The sequence below is a fragment of the Anguilla rostrata genome, chromosome 11, assembly GCF_018555375.3.
Source record: "Anguilla rostrata isolate EN2019 chromosome 11, ASM1855537v3, whole genome shotgun sequence".
Classification (NCBI taxonomy): Eukaryota; Metazoa; Chordata; class Actinopteri; order Anguilliformes; family Anguillidae; genus Anguilla; species Anguilla rostrata.
This window is the reverse complement of record NC_057943.1, coordinates 34885800-34904102: the sequence shown is the minus strand read 5'-3', so window position 1 is coordinate 34904102 and position 18303 is coordinate 34885800. Positions and strand designations below refer to the sequence as shown.

General features: G+C 49.8%; 1 protein-coding gene and 1 long non-coding RNA gene across 4 annotated transcripts in view; one reads left to right on the top strand and one right to left on the bottom strand.

Moving 5' to 3' along the window:
• Positions 1-18303, top strand: part of LOC135234715 (uncharacterized) — a 35524-nt gene that overhangs the window by 8244 nt on the left and 8977 nt on the right. The gene's annotated exons all lie outside the window — the stretch shown is intronic.
• The window catches only part of calcoco1a (calcium binding and coiled-coil domain 1a), a 29806-nt gene continuing 11788 nt past the window's right edge, over positions 286-18303 (bottom strand). Inside the window, exons 2-15 of the mRNA XM_064299579.1 lie at positions 15744-15904; positions 15275-15377; positions 13030-13232; positions 12637-12849; positions 11857-12005; positions 11701-11770; positions 11370-11525; positions 10488-10742; positions 8466-8591; positions 7965-8060; positions 7590-7674; positions 4939-5186; positions 4684-4778; positions 286-3863 (exon numbers count right to left, since the gene is read on the bottom strand). Coding sequence (XP_064155649.1) covers positions 3836-3863; positions 4684-4778; positions 4939-5186; positions 7590-7674; positions 7965-8060; positions 8466-8591; positions 10488-10742; positions 11370-11525; positions 11701-11770; positions 11857-12005; positions 12637-12849; positions 13030-13232; positions 15275-15377; positions 15744-15875 — 1959 coding nt within the window. The 5' untranslated portion in view covers positions 15876-15904 and the 3' untranslated portion in view covers positions 286-3835. The remainder of the gene's footprint in view (positions 3864-4683; positions 4779-4938; positions 5187-7589; positions 7675-7964; positions 8061-8465; positions 8592-10487; positions 10743-11369; positions 11526-11700; positions 11771-11856; positions 12006-12636; positions 12850-13029; positions 13233-15274; positions 15378-15743; positions 15905-18303) is intronic.

The following is an 18303-nucleotide window of genomic DNA, read 5'->3' as shown; positions in this document are numbered from 1 at the left end:
ATGGTTATAATTGGGTTAAAAACTTGAAAGAAATATTAAGAAGACGATCAATTATAATTTCTGTGGAATATACCCACAATTTGAATCCAGTTTCCAGGACCTTTAGCGAAATGCATGTTCTCTGAGCATATTTGCAATTACATCGTGGATGCATTTTCAAATATTATTAATAAATGTTATTAATTTAATATTTAAAACATATACAATGGTAAAATTGAAATAAACATGCACACACGTGCACACACACACACACCAATGAAAAAAAAACACCAGCAAAGACAAAAGTGATACATAGATAGTATTTTAATCCAGAGACTTACCCTCCACACTGCACAGTATTGGATATTGGAGCTTAGAAAATACATTTTGGAGAGCAAGGTATACTCTGTCAAAAAAAAAAACAAACAAACCCAAAATGTGCAGGGCCCTGCTGTGCTGAACAGGCTGCTACAGGCTAGCACACCTCTGTGATACAGTACTGTGCTCCTCAACGCTGGAGCGAAGGAACGCCCCCGTCTGTGCGGATAAAGGGACACCGCAAACCCAAAAAGCCGTGAAGGCAAACGTGGAGCTTTTCCCGAACCCCGGGGAAGTAGTGCGCAAAGGACGACGCAGAAACAAAAGTACGCCGTCCACAGCATGGCCAATGCTGAACTCCATACGGATCTGAGTTACCTCCACGGTGTCATTTTAGCGAATATAACGAACAGAAATTGACATTAAATATTCTCTTGTGATAATAATGAGGAATTAAATTCCTCAAATTGCAATAACTTGATTAGCAAACTTTGTTGGCTCACGGTGTACCGGGGCTGTTATGAAAAGGGAACTTTTGAGATACTAATAGTCGAAGATGAAATGGGCGGATGACAAATCGGCTTGTCTCGCAGTTTCAGTATGTCGCAGGAATAGCCATCATGTTTGCCACAGACGGAAACGACCAGGCTGGGTGTCGAGGAGGAGTTATTTTTATGCACAGAGGTGGTCTACCTGCACTGAGGGGTTTTCCTGTTCCTTTCAGTTTGTTCTAATAGCACCAATAACGCTATCTCCTGGATGCAGTCGCACACTGTCAAACTGGTAGGGCCACGAAAATGTGTGGTCTCTTAACAGAAAATGGGAGTTTTTTTTTTGTTTTTTTGTTTTGTGAATTCAGAAAAAGCAGTTGGACCACCCGTGATGCTACAAACCTATTTTGGTATTTTCTCTGAGAGAGATCAACAGAAAAGCCGCTACAATAATCAAAAAGGAAAAAGCAAACAAACTCAAAAAAACAACTGCCAACACACAGACAAATCAAATAAAATGAAGGAAACCTAAGAATGCAGAAATGAACAGAACAGTAATATATGCACTACAGAACTAGTAGATAACAGTATATAAATCTGCAAGCAGCCTACATGAAGTCATAAATGTGCAATTATCCAAGATTTTATACATAAATATTTTTCTAGCGGTAAAAATAGGAGCAACGTACAGTAAATGTCGAGCTCAATAAAAACCATCATGTAAGTTGCTAAAAAAAAAAAAGAAAGTGAAACAGATCTTCCCCTCAAAAACCCAGTAATGCTTTTTTTTCCTGACAGAACCTCTGGTGCTAAACTCCACAGCACCCTTACGAGCAGCCTTTTCACCATTCAGTCCGTGCGCGTGTGATTCACGCTCTGGCAATGCTACGTTACCCGCCACATCCCGCTATCAGTGCGACGCACGGGCAGTTACACGCGTCACGTTGAGACGCTCCAATGAAGACGAGGCTACAGCAACTCCGAAATGACCTGCAACCTCAGTTTTCCCTTTCATTTAGTTCATTTTTGTATTTAATTTTTGGGGGTGGGACGGGGGGAAGGGCTGGGATCCGTTAACCTCTGTTATCCAGTTTGGAACTGCAGTTTTGCATGAACCTCACTGATGAGCTCACCCTCGAGACGGTGTCTGTATTCCTAACGACAGCGGGCGCTACAGAAGGACTGATGGAAGTACAGGCAAATCACTCGCTCACTGACGACAAGCAGAAAACCTCCGGTGAGTACCTACTGTGGGGGTGATGTAACCTCATGCCAACTCAAAGGACCCAACCAAAGTGCCCTGTCACCCACCCAATGTGCCCTGCCACTGCAGTTTCTCATGTCTTTTCGTTACATGCTCAAGCTTTGCTTCATAGTGCTAATTTCTTTAGCTTTTGTGCGATGAGGCACGCATTTCGAGCAGCGGAGTGATCACCATCGTTATGAGTCACCGTATATCGAGCAAAGCAGCCCCAGAAAAAGGAACACATTCAAAGGCATTTTGCTTCGAGTTAAATGTCGCCGTCGTGATGTATTCAGAACAATTTGTATTTGTTTAAAAATCAATGTTTGTATCCCACCGGAATCCTAACTTTCATTACGCTAGGTTATAGCTCTCGTTATACGACCGCAGCCAGGGTCTACAGTTAAGATGCCAGTCTCCATGAACTTACATCGAGCTTAACTGCAGCACGGGCCCTACTCACCGATCTCCACAAACAGCCCCCGCACGCACGTCCCCACACGAACAATAACATTTAAAAAGTGCCGAAGTGATTTAGTGGAGGCATCGTTTTACGTTTTTCTTTTCCCACCAATGACCTCTAAGGGTTAATGGGAATCCGAAGAGGGTTTGGGGGCCTGTGGGGCCAGCCGGCCCAAGAGCCGGACGGCGAGTCGACGTTGCAGATCATTTGAACGTTGCCGCCTGAACCCGTTCGTGGCCACATCGCGTCTATCCCCTTAAATGACATCGACCACAGCGTCACTGTCCTGTGCACCACACTGACAGTACAGATCCAGAGAAAGGGGGCTTTTATGAGACAGGAGACTGAGGCAGCAGAACCCCACCGTGGGCATGGGCACTACCACAAGCTCATTGGTTTTCACCCTACAGTAGCTTTCGGCAGTCGTCATTGGACCGCGCGTGTCAGTACGTGACAGCCCGCAGTAGCCCCGCCCTTTACAGGTTTTCTGAAGCCTCAGTCTTGAAGCATAGCTTCAGGCGTACCTCCTTTCTCTGTCCTGTTTCCAAAGTCCTTCTTTCATTGCATACTTTCACTCGGATTCGCAACCCCCCCCCCCCCTTCCTTCTGTTCTCTGGCAACTTCTCTCCACGACTCCCATCACGATCAAGAACTAGATCTCAAAATCAAATGGTTACACAAAGCATGAATAGCAAGAAAGGATTATACAATTAAATGTGCAGATAAAAAAAAGCACAAACCCTTAGAGAATGTGACGGAAACCACTGAGCTGGTGATAGCAACTGTTACTTATTGCAATTATGAAGGTTTCTATAACTGTAGAGGCAGGTGCAGGCTGCAGTCAAATCTAAAACCAGTTAAAACTTTATTCAAATGGGAGACACACACATGCACACACACTCTCTCACACACACACACAAACACGCATATATGCACACACAGACACACGTGCATGCACATACTCACACACATGCACGCACTCTCTCACACACACACAAACACGCATATATGCACACACAGACACACGTGCATGCACATACTCTCTCACACACACACAGGAAAACAAGTACATTTTGCTAGTATGTCTTTCCGTAAAAAAGGCTGCACAGCTGTTGATGTGTGTTGTCAGTACATATATTACAGTATGCTAGTGTTTGTGTGGGTGTGGCAGTGGGTAATGTTGACTGTGCTCAGTGAGGCTGAAGGTTTACACACTGTATGTTGTATATTGATTGTATGCAGGTGTACGGGTGTGTGTGGTGTATACAAATGTAAGAGTTGTGGAAACATTCCATCGCCTCCTGCTGGTGATCACAGGTTGTGCAGCTGCAGTTTTGTTCCTCACCACAGAGGGGAGTCAGTCAGCTCCCTGCAGGATAGGAAGAGAAGAGACAGGGTTGAGATTAAGGTTATTAAGATTAATGTGGCGGGGGGGGGGGGGGGAATTCCGGTCCTGGAGGGCTGGTGTCTCTGTGTAGGCACACAAGAACAGTCTGCGCCTGTATGTGTTTATCAAGAAATGTAGCTAAAATGTCAGATGGCATAAATGATTGGGCTAAACCTGTTATAGCTGCATTTAGGGATGAGGGGTGAGTGTAAAGTAAGATCAGGAGGGAGGGGTTACAGGGGCGTTAGGGTGAGAGGGAGGGGTTACAGGGGCGTTAGGGTGGGAGGAGGGGTTACAGGGGCGTTAGGGGAGAGGGAGGGGTTACAGGGGCATTAGGGGGGGAGGGTTACAGGGGCATTAGGTTTGGGGGTTAAGGGTGTTAGGGGGATGGAGGTGTTACAGGGGGTTAGGGTGAGAGGGAGGGAGGGTTACAGGGGCTTAGGGTGAGAGGGAGGGGTTACAGGGGCATTAGGGGGGAGGTTAAGGGCATTAGGTTTGGGGGGTTAAAGGAGTGTTAGGGTGGGATGGAGGTGTTACAGGGTGTTAGAGTGAGAGGGAGGGGTTACAGGGCGTTAGGTGAGGGAGGGTTACAGGGGCATTAGGGGGGGAGGGGTTACAGGGGCATTAGGTTTGGGGGGGTTAAAGGAGTTTAGGGTGGGATGGAGGTGTTACATGGGTATTAGGGTGAGGGAGGGGGGGGTTAGGGGTGCAGGGGTGTTAGGGTGAGAGGGAGGGGTTACAGGGGTGATAGGGTGAGAGGGAGGGGTTACAGGGGTGTTAGGGGGTGGTTGGTAGCTGATACCTCAGGATGATGTCGTTGTATTGGGGCAGTAGTGCGGCAGTCTCCTCCCCAGAGTACTGGTCCCTGGTCTTGGGTGTGTCCTGCTCCTCTTCTTCCTTAATTCAGATGAGGGCAGGGCCACGCATGAGACAGACAGCAGGAAACACTGGCCAGCGCGAGTACACAGTGTGTGTGTGTGCGTGTGTGTGTGTGTATGTGTGTGTGTGCGTGTGCGTGTGTGTACAGTATGTGTGCATGTGGCAGAGAGACTCTTACCGACTCTGAACTGTGTGTCAGTGTGTCAGTGCCCGGTTGTCGTGGAGAGGAGAGAGGGGCAGGCTGGCTGATAACCACGCCCCCCCGGGTCAGTTCTCGTGGCGACGGTGGTGGAGTGGCCAGGAGCAGGGCATCGGGGTGGGGGGGGTCACACAGGCCGTAGGCCCCCAGGGGCCGGGGGGGACGCGTGGGCTGGAGGGCTTCTGGGTTCTCATCCTCAGAGTCAGACAGCGGGCTGTCAGGACGGCCTGCAGACAGACACAGAGGACAGACAAAGGTACACACACACACACAGATACAAACACAAAGACACAGAGGGAAGACAGTATCCAATCAAAAACTGTCCTTAGACTGATAGGCAAATAAACACAAGTGCAACTTCAAAAACACAGTTTTGAGTCTTCATTTTGTAGAGCATGGAATTCCACAAACCATTCATGAAAAAAAACAAACACTTGCCTGTAACGATGAGTCAAAATGAAGGGCAAATGTTGATTAGACCTCGGACAGACATACAGACACATACATATGCACAAGACATGAACAGACAGACATGCAAACACAGAAAACCGGACAGATAGTCATGGTATATTTCCAACAGGACTTAAAGCTGTTGTAGGTAACTTTTCTTATAGAAATATCCAGAAACAGTCATGCTTAAAAGAGTAACTGCATTCACTGTTTCAGCCTGGCTCCACCTACTACACGATTCTGACAAATGTGTTCTGAAGTGGGTGGAGTAGGTGTGACCATCTCATTTGCATAAAGTAATCTATATGCAAATTAGTCTGTACAGCATAGCTGTTCCGGGCTCGTGAAACTCTGATCAAATTGTCAAACTAGGTGCTGCAGATCAAATATGAGTCAAGATTCAGCATCAAGTACCAAAAAGAAGGAAAGAAAATTGGACAGAGCTTTGCTGTAAAACTAGAATAAACATAGGAGCACAATTCAGAAGGTGGTGAGAGCTTTGGGAGTGGGTGGGCTTTAAGACCAGAGCAGAGCTCGCATTTTTTCTGCTGGACGAGTAGGTCTAAATTTCGACGCTAATTTTCCTAGAATCTTAGCTCACTAGCCAATTGTTACTTCAATGAATTTAATGAATTTCGCCACTGAAATAGCTAGGTAGCTTTTACTGTTAAGGTTACTTAGCAAGCATTTCCTTCTGCCGAATTAACGTTTTCTGCGGGGTAGGTGAAGTTAGGTAGAGAACAGACTTGAACTCTGCTTGCCCAGCTGTAGGCAGCTAATTCTGACTAACATTACAAGAACCCTGTGTGACCGGTCTGTCTTCCTAGACACCGCAAGCTGCCTCTTGGAGCTGACGTTTTTAGTGTTGCCATGTCGGTCGGTAATCCTGTTATCTTGCTTGCTGAGGAGTCGTAGCTAACTATCAGGAATTATGATTTTCAATATGCTTTCACAACATGGCGACCATTAAGAATGTTGCCTACTGTTGCTTTAAGATCCATATTAAGATCCAAATGCACCGATTACTTCGGCAACGGCTGCTGAATGTTTCCCTCTGGAGTTGGCTCTGAGGTGGGTAAACGTTCAGAAAGGCTCGACGGTTCATTTTAATGGTAGCTTCTGAGATTCTGAGGTGACATGAGGTGATGACACGTGTCTGCATGCCTTTGCGTGTGTGGTTAGCATAACAGAAGCAAGGTGAGGCAGACTCGCTCATCAATAATCAGTGACACTTCAGACAACTCACTGAGCAGTCAGACAAAATGAATAGCTGCATTTTCTGGAAGAGGAGTCCTGTACATAAACCTCAGGGACAGTGTTGTGTTGCATATGGCAGGGGACACTGCGACTATATGCCTCACAAAGCTAATTCCAGAAACTAAGCCCTTTCCCTGGGTGTTGAAGACCCTTTCCCTGGGTGTGGAAGGCCCTTTCCCTGGGTGTTGAAGGCCCTTTCCCTGGATGTTGAAGGCCCTTTCCCTGGGTGTTGAAGGCCCTTTCCTGGGATGTTGAAGGCCCTTTACCTGGGATGTTGAAGACCCTTTCCCTGGGTGTGGAAGGCCCTTTCCCTGGGTGTTGAAGACCCTTTACCTGGGTGTGGAAGGCCCTTTCCCTGGGTGTTGAAGACCCTTTACCTGGGTGTTGAAGGCTCTTTCCCTGGGTGTTGAAGGCCCTTTCCCTGGGTGTTGAAGGCCCTTTCCCTGGGTGTTGAAGGCCCTTTCCTGGGATGTTGAAGGTCCTTTACCTGGGATGTTGAAGACCCTTTCCCTGGGTGTGGAAGACCCTTTCCCTGGGTGTGGAAGGCCCTTTCCCTGAGTGTTGAAGGCCCTTTGCAGTGCAGTGGGCCCTTTCCCTGGGTGTTGAAGGCTCTTTCCCTGAGTGTTGAAAGCCCTTTCCCTGGGTGCAGGAGGCCCTTTCCCTAGATGTTGAAGGCCCTTTCCCTGGGTGTTGAAGGCCCCTTCCCTGGGTGTTGAAGGCCCTTTCCCTGGGTGCAGGAGGCCCTTTCCCTGTGTGTTGAAGGCCCCTTCCCTGGGTGTTGAAGGCCCTTTCCCTGGGTGTTGAAGGCCCTTTCCCTGGGTGTTGAAGGCCCTTTCCCTGTGTGTTGAAGGCCCCTTCCCTGGGTGTTGAAGGCCCTTTCCCTGGGTGTTGAAGGCCTTTTGCCTGGCGTGTTCGTCACTCACTGGAGGAGAACGCTGACTCGCTCCACTTGGCATCTGCCACAGCATCCAATCTCTGCTCCAGCTGCCGAATGTACTCCATGAGCTCCTACACACACACACACACACATACCAATTAACAAAGATACACACACACAGAACGCAGGAAAACACTTTTTGTTTTTGACTTATATCACTCCACATGTAGGCAACATCAATCAACCTTTGTGTTAGCCTAGCTCAGTAAGGCTTAGTACAGCCCAGTACTTCCCAGATTCATTCATGGCTCAGTACGCCATACAGTACGGACCAGTTTGGCCCAGCATGGCTCGGTATGGCCCAGTTTGGCTCAGTTTGGCTCATTATGGCTCAGTATGGCCTAGGACGAGGTGAACCTGCCTGTTTCATCAGCATCAACTGCTCCTTCTCCTTCTGAGACACCTGCAGACCGGTCTTCAGCTCCTGCAGCTCCCTGCGCACCTCACTCATCTGCACCTGCAGGGGGCAGCATTCACCACAGTCACATCCAGAGTACATCCAGTGTGTAGTAGTGCGCATTTGGGTGTACTAGCATGCAGAGGGGTGGAGGAGTGTAAAGTAGTATTGTGCAGTTGGGTGGAGTAGTGTGCAGTTGGGTGCAGTAGTGTGCCGCTGGGTACAGTGGTGTACAGTTTGGTGTAGCAGTGTGCAGTAGTTTGCAGTTAGCTGCAGTAGCATGCTGTTGGGTGCTGGAGTGTGCAGGGTGCGGGTGGGTGCAGTTGGGTGCAGGTGGCTGAAGTTGGGTGTAGCAGTAGTGTGCAGTTGGCTGCAGTAGCGTGCAGGTGGGTGCCGTTGGGTGGAGTTGGGTGTAGTAGTGTGCAGTGGTGTGCATTTGGGTGCAGTACAGATGCATGTGCTTACCCTGTTACAGTCCTTCTCTCTTCCCAGCTCTACCTCCACCTTCTCTCTCTCCATCTTCTCCTCCTGCAGCCACTCCACTTTCTGCTGCACCTCCTCAATCAGCTTCTCCACCCGCTCTCGTTCCAGCTGAGGGCAGGGCAGAGGGAGTGAGAAAGCGAGAGAGGAGGGCGATCAGTTCTCACCACTGCACTCGTCCCTCAGAGCGGCCTGGTGCATCTTCAGTCAGGTCCGTTGTTCAGTGTCCTGGGTCAGTTGTTCGATGTCCTGGGTCCATTGGTCAGTGTCTTGGGTCAGTTGTTCAATGTCCTGGGTCCATTAGTCAAGGTCCTGGGTCAGTTGTTCAATATCATGGTTCTGCTGGTCAGTGTCGTGGAACAGTTGTTTGATGTGCTGGGTCAGTTGGTCAGCGTCCTGGGTCAGTTGGTCAGTGTCCTGGGTCAGTTGTTCAATGTCCTGAGTCTGTCAGTCAGTGTCCTTGGTCCATTAGTCAGTGTCCTGGGTCAGTTGTTCAACGTCCTGAGTCTGTTGGTCAATGTCCTGGGTCAGTTGATCAGTTAGTCAGTGTACTGGGTCAGTTGGTCAGTTAGTCAGTGTCCTGGGTCAGTTAGTCGGTGTCCTGGGTCAGTTGGTCAGTTAGTCAGTGTACTGGGTCAATTGGTCAGTTAGTCAGTGTCCTGGGTCAGTTAGTCAGTGCCCTGTGTCAGTTATTCAGTGTACTGGGTCAGTTGGACAGTCAGTCAGTGTACTGGGTCAGTTGGTCAGTCAGTCAGTGTGCTGGGTCAGTTGGTCAGTCAGTCAGTGTACTGGGTCAGTTGGACAGTCAGTCAGTGTACTGGGTCAGTTGGTCAGTTAGTCAGTGCCCTGGGTCAGTTGGTCAGTTAGTCAGTGTACTGGGTCAGTTGGACAGTCAGTCAGTGTATGGGTCAGTTAGTCAGTGCCCTGGGTCAGTTGGTCAGTCAGTTAGTGTGCTGGGTCAGTTAGTCAGTGTACTGGTTAGTTGGTCAGTCAGTCAGTGTGCTGGGTCAGTTATTCAGTGTGCTGGGTCAGTTGGTCAGTCAGTCAGTGTGCTGGGTCAGTTGGTCAGTCAGTCAGTGTACTGGGGCAGTTGGTCAGTCAGTCAGTGTACTGGGTCAGTTGGTCAGTTAGTCAGTGCCCTGGGTCAGTTGGTCAGTCAGTTAGTGTGCTGGGTCAGTTGGTCAGTCAGTCAGTGTGCTGGGTCAGTTGGTCAGTCAGTCAGTGTACTGGGTCAGTTGGACAGTCAGTGTACTGGGTCAGTTGGTCAGTCAGTGTACTGGGTCAGTTGGTCAGTTAGTCAGTGCCCTGGGTCAGTTGGTCAGTCAGTCAGTGTGCTGGGTCAGTTGGTCAGTCAGTCAGTGTGCTGGGTCAGTTATTCAGTGTCCTGGGTCAGTTAGTCAGTCAGTCAGTGCCCTGGGTCAGTTGGTCAGTCAGTCAGTGTGCTGGGTCAGTTGGTCAGTCAGTCAGTGTGCTGGGTCAGTTATTCAGTGTCCTGGTCAGTTGGTCAGTTAGTCAGTCAGTCAGTGCCCTGGGTCAGTTGGTCAGTCAGTCAGTGTACTGGGTCAGTTGGACAGTCAGTCAGTGTACTGGGTCAGTTTGACAGTCAGTGTACTGGGTCAGTTGGTCAGTCAGTCAGTGTACTGGGTCAGTTGGTCAGTTAGTCAGTGCCCTGGGTCAGTTGGTCAGTCAGTCAGTGTACTGGGTCAGTTGGACAGTCAGTCAGTGTAATGGGTCAGTTGGTCAGTTAGTCAGTGCCCTGGGTCAGTTGGTCAGTCAGTTAGTGTGCTGGGTCAGTTAGTCAGTGTACTGGGTCAGTTGGTCAGTCAGTCAGTGCCCTGGGTCAGTTGGTCAGTCAGTCAGTGTAATGTATCAGTTAGTCAGTGTGCTGGGTCAGTTGGTCAGTCAGTCAGTGTGCTGGGTCAGTTGGTCAGTCAGTCAGTGTACTGGGTCAGTTAGTCAGTGTGCTGGGTCAGTTGGTCAGTCAGTCAGTGTGCTGGTGCAGCGTACCTCTGCGCTGTGCTGCAGGGTCTCTCTCTCCTGCGCCCAGTTGGCGCGGCCCTCGCGCAGGGCCAGGCTGGCATCGGCGAGCTGCAGGGTGAGCTGGGCGGCCTGCATGCGGGCCTGGTGCAGCTCCGTCTGCCCGCGGTCCCTCTGCACCGCCAGACTGCTCAGCTCCGCCTTCAGGCCCTCCACCACCCGCTCGCTGGAGCTCAGCCTCTCCTGCACGCCCCGCAGCTCCGACATGGCCGCCTCGCCCTCCGCCTGAGAGAGAGGGGGGGAGGGCGAGAGAGAGAGAGAGAGAGGGAGGGGAAGAGAGGGGGGAAGAGAGAAAGAGAGAGGGAGAGAGAGTGAGAGAAGGGGGAGGGAGAGAGGGAGAGAAAGGGGGGGAGAGAAAGAGGGGGAGGAGAGGAAGAGAGGAAGAGAGAAAGAGAGGGGGAGAGAGAGAGCGAGAGAAGGGGGAGGGAGAGAGAGGAAGAGGGAGAGAGCGAGAGAGAAAGATTGTTAGTGTTTTTCGCAATCTAGATGACCATACAGAGACACCAACAAAAACACTGAACTCATTGTGTTCATAGGCACTCACTCATTTTTGTCCTTTTCTTTCATTTTTCTCTTTTTCTATATTTCCAACCCATTCTCTTTTTCCCTCACCTCTTTATCTATATTCCCTCACTGAAGTCCGGCTTCTCCCATCTTCTCAGTCTTTCTCTCTCTGCTGTCTCTCAGCACTGCTTCATAAAACAACGTTCTCCACCTGAACTCTTTCAGTAAATATCAGGTATATAACTGCTGTATAAATGCCCATCTAGAAATAGATCTCACTGAATAACGGTGTCTGCGAAACAGATAAGTAATAATATCCCTTCCGGGCTCCTTCCCTCTCGGCCTCACCTCTTTCTTCTGCGCGGAGTTGAGTCTGTGCGTCAGGGTGGTGATGCAGTCTTTCAGCAGCAGGATCTGCGTGTCTCTCTGGGCCAGGCAGCTGCGCAGGCTCTGAAACTCTGCAGACAGGCTGCGCAGCTCCTCCTCCGTCTGCTCCAGCTTGCTCTGTGGGGCAGAGGGAACCAGTGTGAGTACAGTGTGAGTACAGCCTGGGTATAGTATGAACATAGCATGAGTACAGTATGAGTACAGTGTGAGTAAGGCATGAGTACAGTGTGAGTAAGGCATGAGTACAGTGCGAGTACAGCGTAAGAAAGGTGTGAGCACGTTGAGTACCCACCTGCAGTCTTTTTCGCTCCTCATCCTCCCCTTTCCTTTGAGTAGTCATCTTCTTAATCCTCTCCTTCATCCTGCATACACACACAAACACACACACAAATTTTACCACTACCATGTACGCAGTAATAATAACAATAACAGACAGACAGAGACACACCTCTCCAGTTCAGCCTCCTTCTCCAGCCCTCTGTGTGTTAGGGCTTTGATGTCCTCCTCCAGCTCTCTGATTTGCCGCTGGCTGTCTGCTCTCTCGGCCAATAGGTCATCGTTCTCCGTGATCACCGCCTCCTGAGAGGACTGCATCTCCTAAGGGCAGGAACAGGAAGTGGAGCCTGAGGACTCAAATGCTTTTAATAACGCACTCAATCCAATTATGACACACACGAGCGTCAGGGCCAAGGCTCTGGTGTTATAGCTGGTACCCTGTGGGCTCCTAGGCCAGGCCAGTCTGCTATGTAGCTTAGCTAGCCCATAGGCCACCTCCTCAAGTGAGAGCTTTACTGACTGAGCCACTCTATAGGGCCCAGCCTGCAGCTGGTGGTGACTTTACTGACTGAGCCGCTCTATAGGGCCCAGCCTGCGCTCATGGTGAGAGTCTTTACTGACTGAGCCGCTCTATAGGGCCCAGCCTGCACTGGTGGTGAGAGTCTTTACTGACTGAGCCGCTCTATAGGGCCCAGCCTGCACTGGTGGTGACTTTACTGACTGAGATGCTCTATGAGGGCAGCCGCCACATGGACACTCTGCCGCTCATGCCCAGTGACGGTGCTTTACTGACTGAGATGCTCTATAGGGCCCAGACTGCACTGGTGGTGCCTTTACTGACTGAGATGCTCTATAGGGCCCAGACTGCACACATGGTGAGAGTCTTTACTGACTGAGCTGCTCTATAGAGCCCAGCCTGCATTAGTGGCGCTTGTGGTGAGCCTATACTGACCTGCTGTTTGTTCTCCAGGTCCTGCACAGTCTCTCTGCTCTGCCTCAGGCTCTCCTGCAGATCTCGGATGTCCTCTTCCAGCTGCTCCCTCACTCTCTCCCACTCTTTCTTCTCCTTCGCTCTCTTCTCCTTCTCTCTCTCCTGCCCCCTCTCTGCCACCTCCCGGGCCTGGAGTAGCTCCGCTCTCTTCTGCAGGCACTCCTGTAGACGGCTCTGTGGGGACCATAATTAACATTATTCATTAGTACACTGCAGTATAGCCACTGTGGGGGACATCATTAACATTATTCATTAGTATAATATTGTATAGCCACTGTGGGGAACATCATAAACATTCTTCAACACACACACACACAGACACACACAGACACGCACAGACACACACACACGCACCTGTAGGAGCTCAGCCCGGGGTATGACCATCAGCAGGTCCCCCACTTCCTCCTCCCCATGCAGCTCCTCCTCCAGGGTCACCAGGTCCTCCATCGGTTTGGGGGCGCAGAAGGTGAAGGGGGAGCTGTGAGCGCACGGGGTCCCCTTGGCGTCCACATACACAAACTGATACGCCTCCGGACCAGGCCTGGGCAGGTACGAGGCTGGAGCACAAGGGAGATGAAGGGAAACAACGTAAATAATCGCTCTTATGGCTGGGGGCATTGGTGGCCCAGTGGTAGAGCTCCCGCCTGCCACGCCGGCGGCCCGGGTTCGTATCCCATCCAATGCCCCTAAAACCCAGCCACTGGGGATGCACAAGTCGGTGCATTCGGATAAATGGGAGGGTTGCGTCAGGAAGGGCATCCGGCGTAAAACATATGCCAAATCAAATATGTGGATCAGGATGTGATCCGCTGTGGCGACCCCGAAAGGGAACAGCCGAAAGACGGAAAAAAAAAATCGCTAAGTGGGCATCCCCACGGAAACGACGACTCGTGGGTCAGCTCTCAACACCGACTCCTGTGATCTGCGAGATGACTGAATGAGAGATGGAAGTAACACCTCTAATGCGTCCCCGATTCGAGCCGGGTCAGCTTGCCAACGGCGTACCATCGCCGCTCAACGTGCTAGCCTGCCCTCAGCAACAGCTGGACCGGCGCAATCCGCCACACGCTCGCTGGGCCATCTGCATTCCTTCAGCGCTGAACGAGAACGACTTGTGTCCGGCCGACGGCGATCCGTCATTTTTACCGAGTGCGGTTTTTTCTTTTTTGCGAGGGCAGAGCAGCACTCCCCGCACCCCCGAGGCGGCGACGCACGCCGTTTGCCGAGACGCGGTCACGCAGTAAAAAAAAAAAAAAAAAAGCGACGGTTAACGGTCGCCGTTACCGAAGGTGTTTAAACCGTCTGAGGTTAACGCTTCGCGGGGCCTCTCCCGTCTTCTTTCGTCTCTGTCCGCTCCTGGGCTGAGAAATCGCACGGTCGCGCCGCTCCCTCTCTCAGGACGCCATTAATTTGACAACGTGCGAGACGCTGCTCTCAGCGCCGCTTTAGGTGTGGCTTCCAGCGACGCGTTTGTCCTCAACTTTGCCTCGCGAGTAAACGCAATAGACACCTTTTCTCTTTTTTTTCCCTCTCTCTCTCTCTCTCTCTCTCTCACTCTCTCCATTTCTCGACCTCTCTCCGCGTCTAGTCACTTTTTCCTTTGCGATTCTTCAAGTGTAACGAGCTGTTAAAGGTCCTTAATTAGACAGCTTTAGTGACTCAACCAGTTCAGGCCTCGTTGTGCTGGACACAGATATACCTGCTGCCGGAAATCCCATATTAATTTAAAACCTTCCTTTAATGGCTACTGGTTTAAATCCCCGTGATGCACTCACTGTGAATATAATTCACTGAAAAACGACCACAAACAGGAACTGAGGGTAATTAAGCATTGAGCATGTGGCCAGTAAGTCACTGAAACTTAAACCATCTGTTGAGCCAAACCTGTACTGTGTTAAAATTAGTTTGAAGTAAACTGAAGTTTTGAAGTTGTGAAGGAACTCAATCGCATGTTTTCAGAAACCTGGTAACTGATTAAGAGACCAGCTGGTCGTTACACACACACACATATCACAACATTAATGCCCTGGGAACGAGTCTGAAAACCCTATACTTGATAGGACAGGGAGAGATGGGTTGAATATAGGTGCAGGTGTAGGTAAGGGTGTAGGACAGGTGCAGGTGCAGGTGTAGGTGTGGGCGTAGGTACAGTTTCAGGTGTAGGTGTGGGCGTAGAAAAGGTGCAGGTGTAGGTACAGTTTCAGGTGTAGGTGTGGGCGTAGAAAAGGTGCAGGTGCAGGTGTAGGTGTTGGCGTAGGTACAGTTTCAGGTGTAGGTGTGGGCGTAGGTACAGGTGCAGGTGTTGGGATAGGTACAGGTGTAGGTGTTGGTATAAGTTCAGGTGCAGATGTAGGTACAGGTGCATGTGTAGGTGTTGGTATGGGTACAGGTGCAGATGTAGGTACAGGTGCATGTGTAGGTGTTGGTATAGGTTCAGGTGCAGATGTAGGTACAGGTGCATGTGTAGGTGTTGGGATAGGTACAGGTGTAGGTGTTGGTATAGGTTCAGGTGCAGATGTAGGTACAGGTGCATGTGTAGGTGTTGGTATAGGTACAGGTGTAGATGCATATGTAGCTGTAGTTGTACATCAACGAGTACCTTGGAAGTGTACGCAGCAGTTAGCACTGGTTCCCTCTTTGTAGCCTCCTGGAACCAGGGCCCACACAAAGGTGTGGTAATTCCTCACTGAAGTCCACCCCACCTGAGACAGCACAGCAGAAGGCAAGAGATACAGAAGACAAAAAAGGTTACACTGCACTGTACATTACCAAGCAGATTCAGTTCAATCACTTTCCACCAATGATCTGCATCGATTCTCTGGGTTGAGGGATGCGGGGGGGGGTCTCTCTGTGGGTGATGTCACTGGAGGCCATCTTTTCAGGACGAAAAGGTACATGCCATCCCATTTCGGGTTATGTGCACCGACTAGCTATTTAACGCCGGCTAACTGTTTGAGGATTACTTGTCCATTTCTCAACACACTTATCACCACTAAGTACGGTACTGTAATATGGTTCAGTAATGTAAGTGAGAGCATATGGATAAAATGACCCTTTTACCCATTTACCTTAAACAGGCCAACCCAGTCACTGCTGGCCCAGCTGTGCAGAGGGCTGAGGGTATAATGGCATTCCACTCGGCTCTGGGGGAAGTAGCTCCGCCCCACATTCCGAAACTCCACCTTCCTGGCTGTATCCATGGCACAACCACCTGCACCTCTGCAAGGATCTAAAGGGACAGAAGAAGAATAATTCAGTTGGTCTAGGCACTTCAGCACCCAGATACAGATTTCTGTGTGCTCCCCTAGTCGTTCCACTGGAAGAATGCTGGCCCCGTTTTTGTGTTGTGACACTGCCACAGTTATCATCTAAATATTTTATGTTTTATTATAGTGGATTTGCCCTCACACCCCATGGTTTTATACACACTGGCTCTCTGGATTTATTTGTAACTAGGCCTGAGTATCAGGCTGTTTGTTGCAGTGTGAACAAACTGTTTGCATGGAGTTGGACGGAGTGTAGCACAGTGGGTAAGGAACTGGGCTTGTAACCGAAAGGTCGCAGGTTCGATTCCCGGGTAGGACACTGCCGTTGTACCCTTGAGCAAGGTACTTAACCGAAATTGCTTCAGTATATATCCAGCTGTATAAATGGATACAATGTAAAAGTTGTGTAAGTCGCTCTGGATAAGAGCGTCTGCTAAATGCCTGTAATGTAATGCATGTCATGCATTTAATGTAGTTAATATTAAGCATGTCCTCTGCAGGGTAATGACTACGGAATTCTTTGTAGCAAATGAACAGTTTATATTGTTCTAGAGATGAGTTCTGTATTGTGCTACAGAGGAATTCTGTGTCAACGGAGTTTTGTATCCGCGTTGGTGTTGTCATGATAACCAAGAGGTTCTTGGCTCCCCGGACACATTTTCAGAGTGTTCCAAGCAGGGCCGGTTTTAGCCTGCTATATATTAGGGTGGGCTGGTAGAAATAATAGGTGGGCAACTTGGGTGCAGTGGCGTCACTAGGGTTGGTGTCACCCAGTGCGGTCGACCAGGGGGGGTGCTGGTGGGGCACTGACGGATGCTGTCGACGAGGGGGAGGGGGGGGGTGCTGGCGGGTGTGGGTGCGAGGAATTGCATGTTATGCACTGAAATGACAAAGCGCTTCTTGTCACAATAATACCGGATAATTAAATCAATCGGCAGTGCACTGCATCAGAGAAACTAGCTGTTTCAACCCGTCGGAGGCGGGCTGTAGGCTGCCCACCCAATCAGAAGTTAGAAACAGTACTGGTATTTTCTGTGCTATTTTTCCATTGGTTTCTTAACTTTTGATTGGGTGGGCAAGACGCACGCCGTGGTTCCAATGCAAGCAGCAGTTCCAGCTCCTGCTCGCTCAAGAGGGGGATATCTCCTTCTGCTCCAAAAGCTTTCAGCTCTCAGCCTGCTTTCTCCCGCCGCACAGCCAGGAGTTGTATTTACTACCGAAAGCCTGCATCCCCCAGCAGCCCCAGTACTCCTGTCTCCACATACAGTGTGTGCTTAGAGCAAGCAAGCAAAGGTCGTGGTCAGATAAATGCTGCAACTGACCATTTGTCCACCTCATTACACAGCATAACAGGAAAAGAGGAGACAGACTGCTTAGAGGAGTCACATTCAGAGGAGATACACAGCAGCGAGTTCAGCATAGGGGCTTCTCCCTGAATGAAAATCCACACTCAGATTGATACAGTAAGGAACACCACAACAACTCATGCCTAGACCTGTCCCTTGAAAACCCCCAAACCCCCCTGAACTAGCCAAACTCAAGCCTTGAGACCCATGAGTACCCTGAACTACTCTACGATTCGGGCCATCTGTTAACAGAACATCACCATTTTTGGAATTGTGATGCTGCACCTAAAGCGCAGCTCGACTTAAATTCTTAAAGTCATGACATTAAATGTACAAAATCCAACTCCTGTCTCTCGTCCCATTTCGGTAGGAGCGACACAGCATCCATATCCCATCTACACTAATGAAGCTGACCGAAGCACCCCAGTCCCCCTATCAAAGGGAGCAATTACGATCGCTATCTTACTCGCCGAAAATTACAGCCTCATTATCCAGCGAGAGAACCGGCACAGAACTGCTTATTCAATACCATTCCATTTTATTTGTATTGCACTTTTTACAGAGGACTGTCACAAAGACGCTTTACAGAGTCGCGCGAACCTGAAAATAGCAAGTAAATAAGGTAAAAAAAAAAAAAACTCCCAGTGGGGAGAAAACCCCTCAAACAATGGTGAGAAAAAACTCCCCAATGGGAAAAAATCTCAAGAGGAACCTGGCTATAGAGGGGGAGCCCACCCTCCACTGGCCCGCCTGGTATAAAGCAGCAGTAGAATGGAATGTAGCAGAAATGCTACAAGGGATCTATCACAGCAAATAAAATGGGCTAAGCAGGTTACAGCTGAGGTGAAAGCTAACAGGGATAATAGAAGACCAGATGGTATAGTTCAGAATACTGTGGTTTAGAGAAGTCAGATGAAGGATCTGGAGCTCCAGGCCGCATCAAGGCATGGGCAGGGAAGGAACAGGGCTGAAGCAGTCCATGACCATGGAGGACGACTCAGGCTGAGGAAACGGGC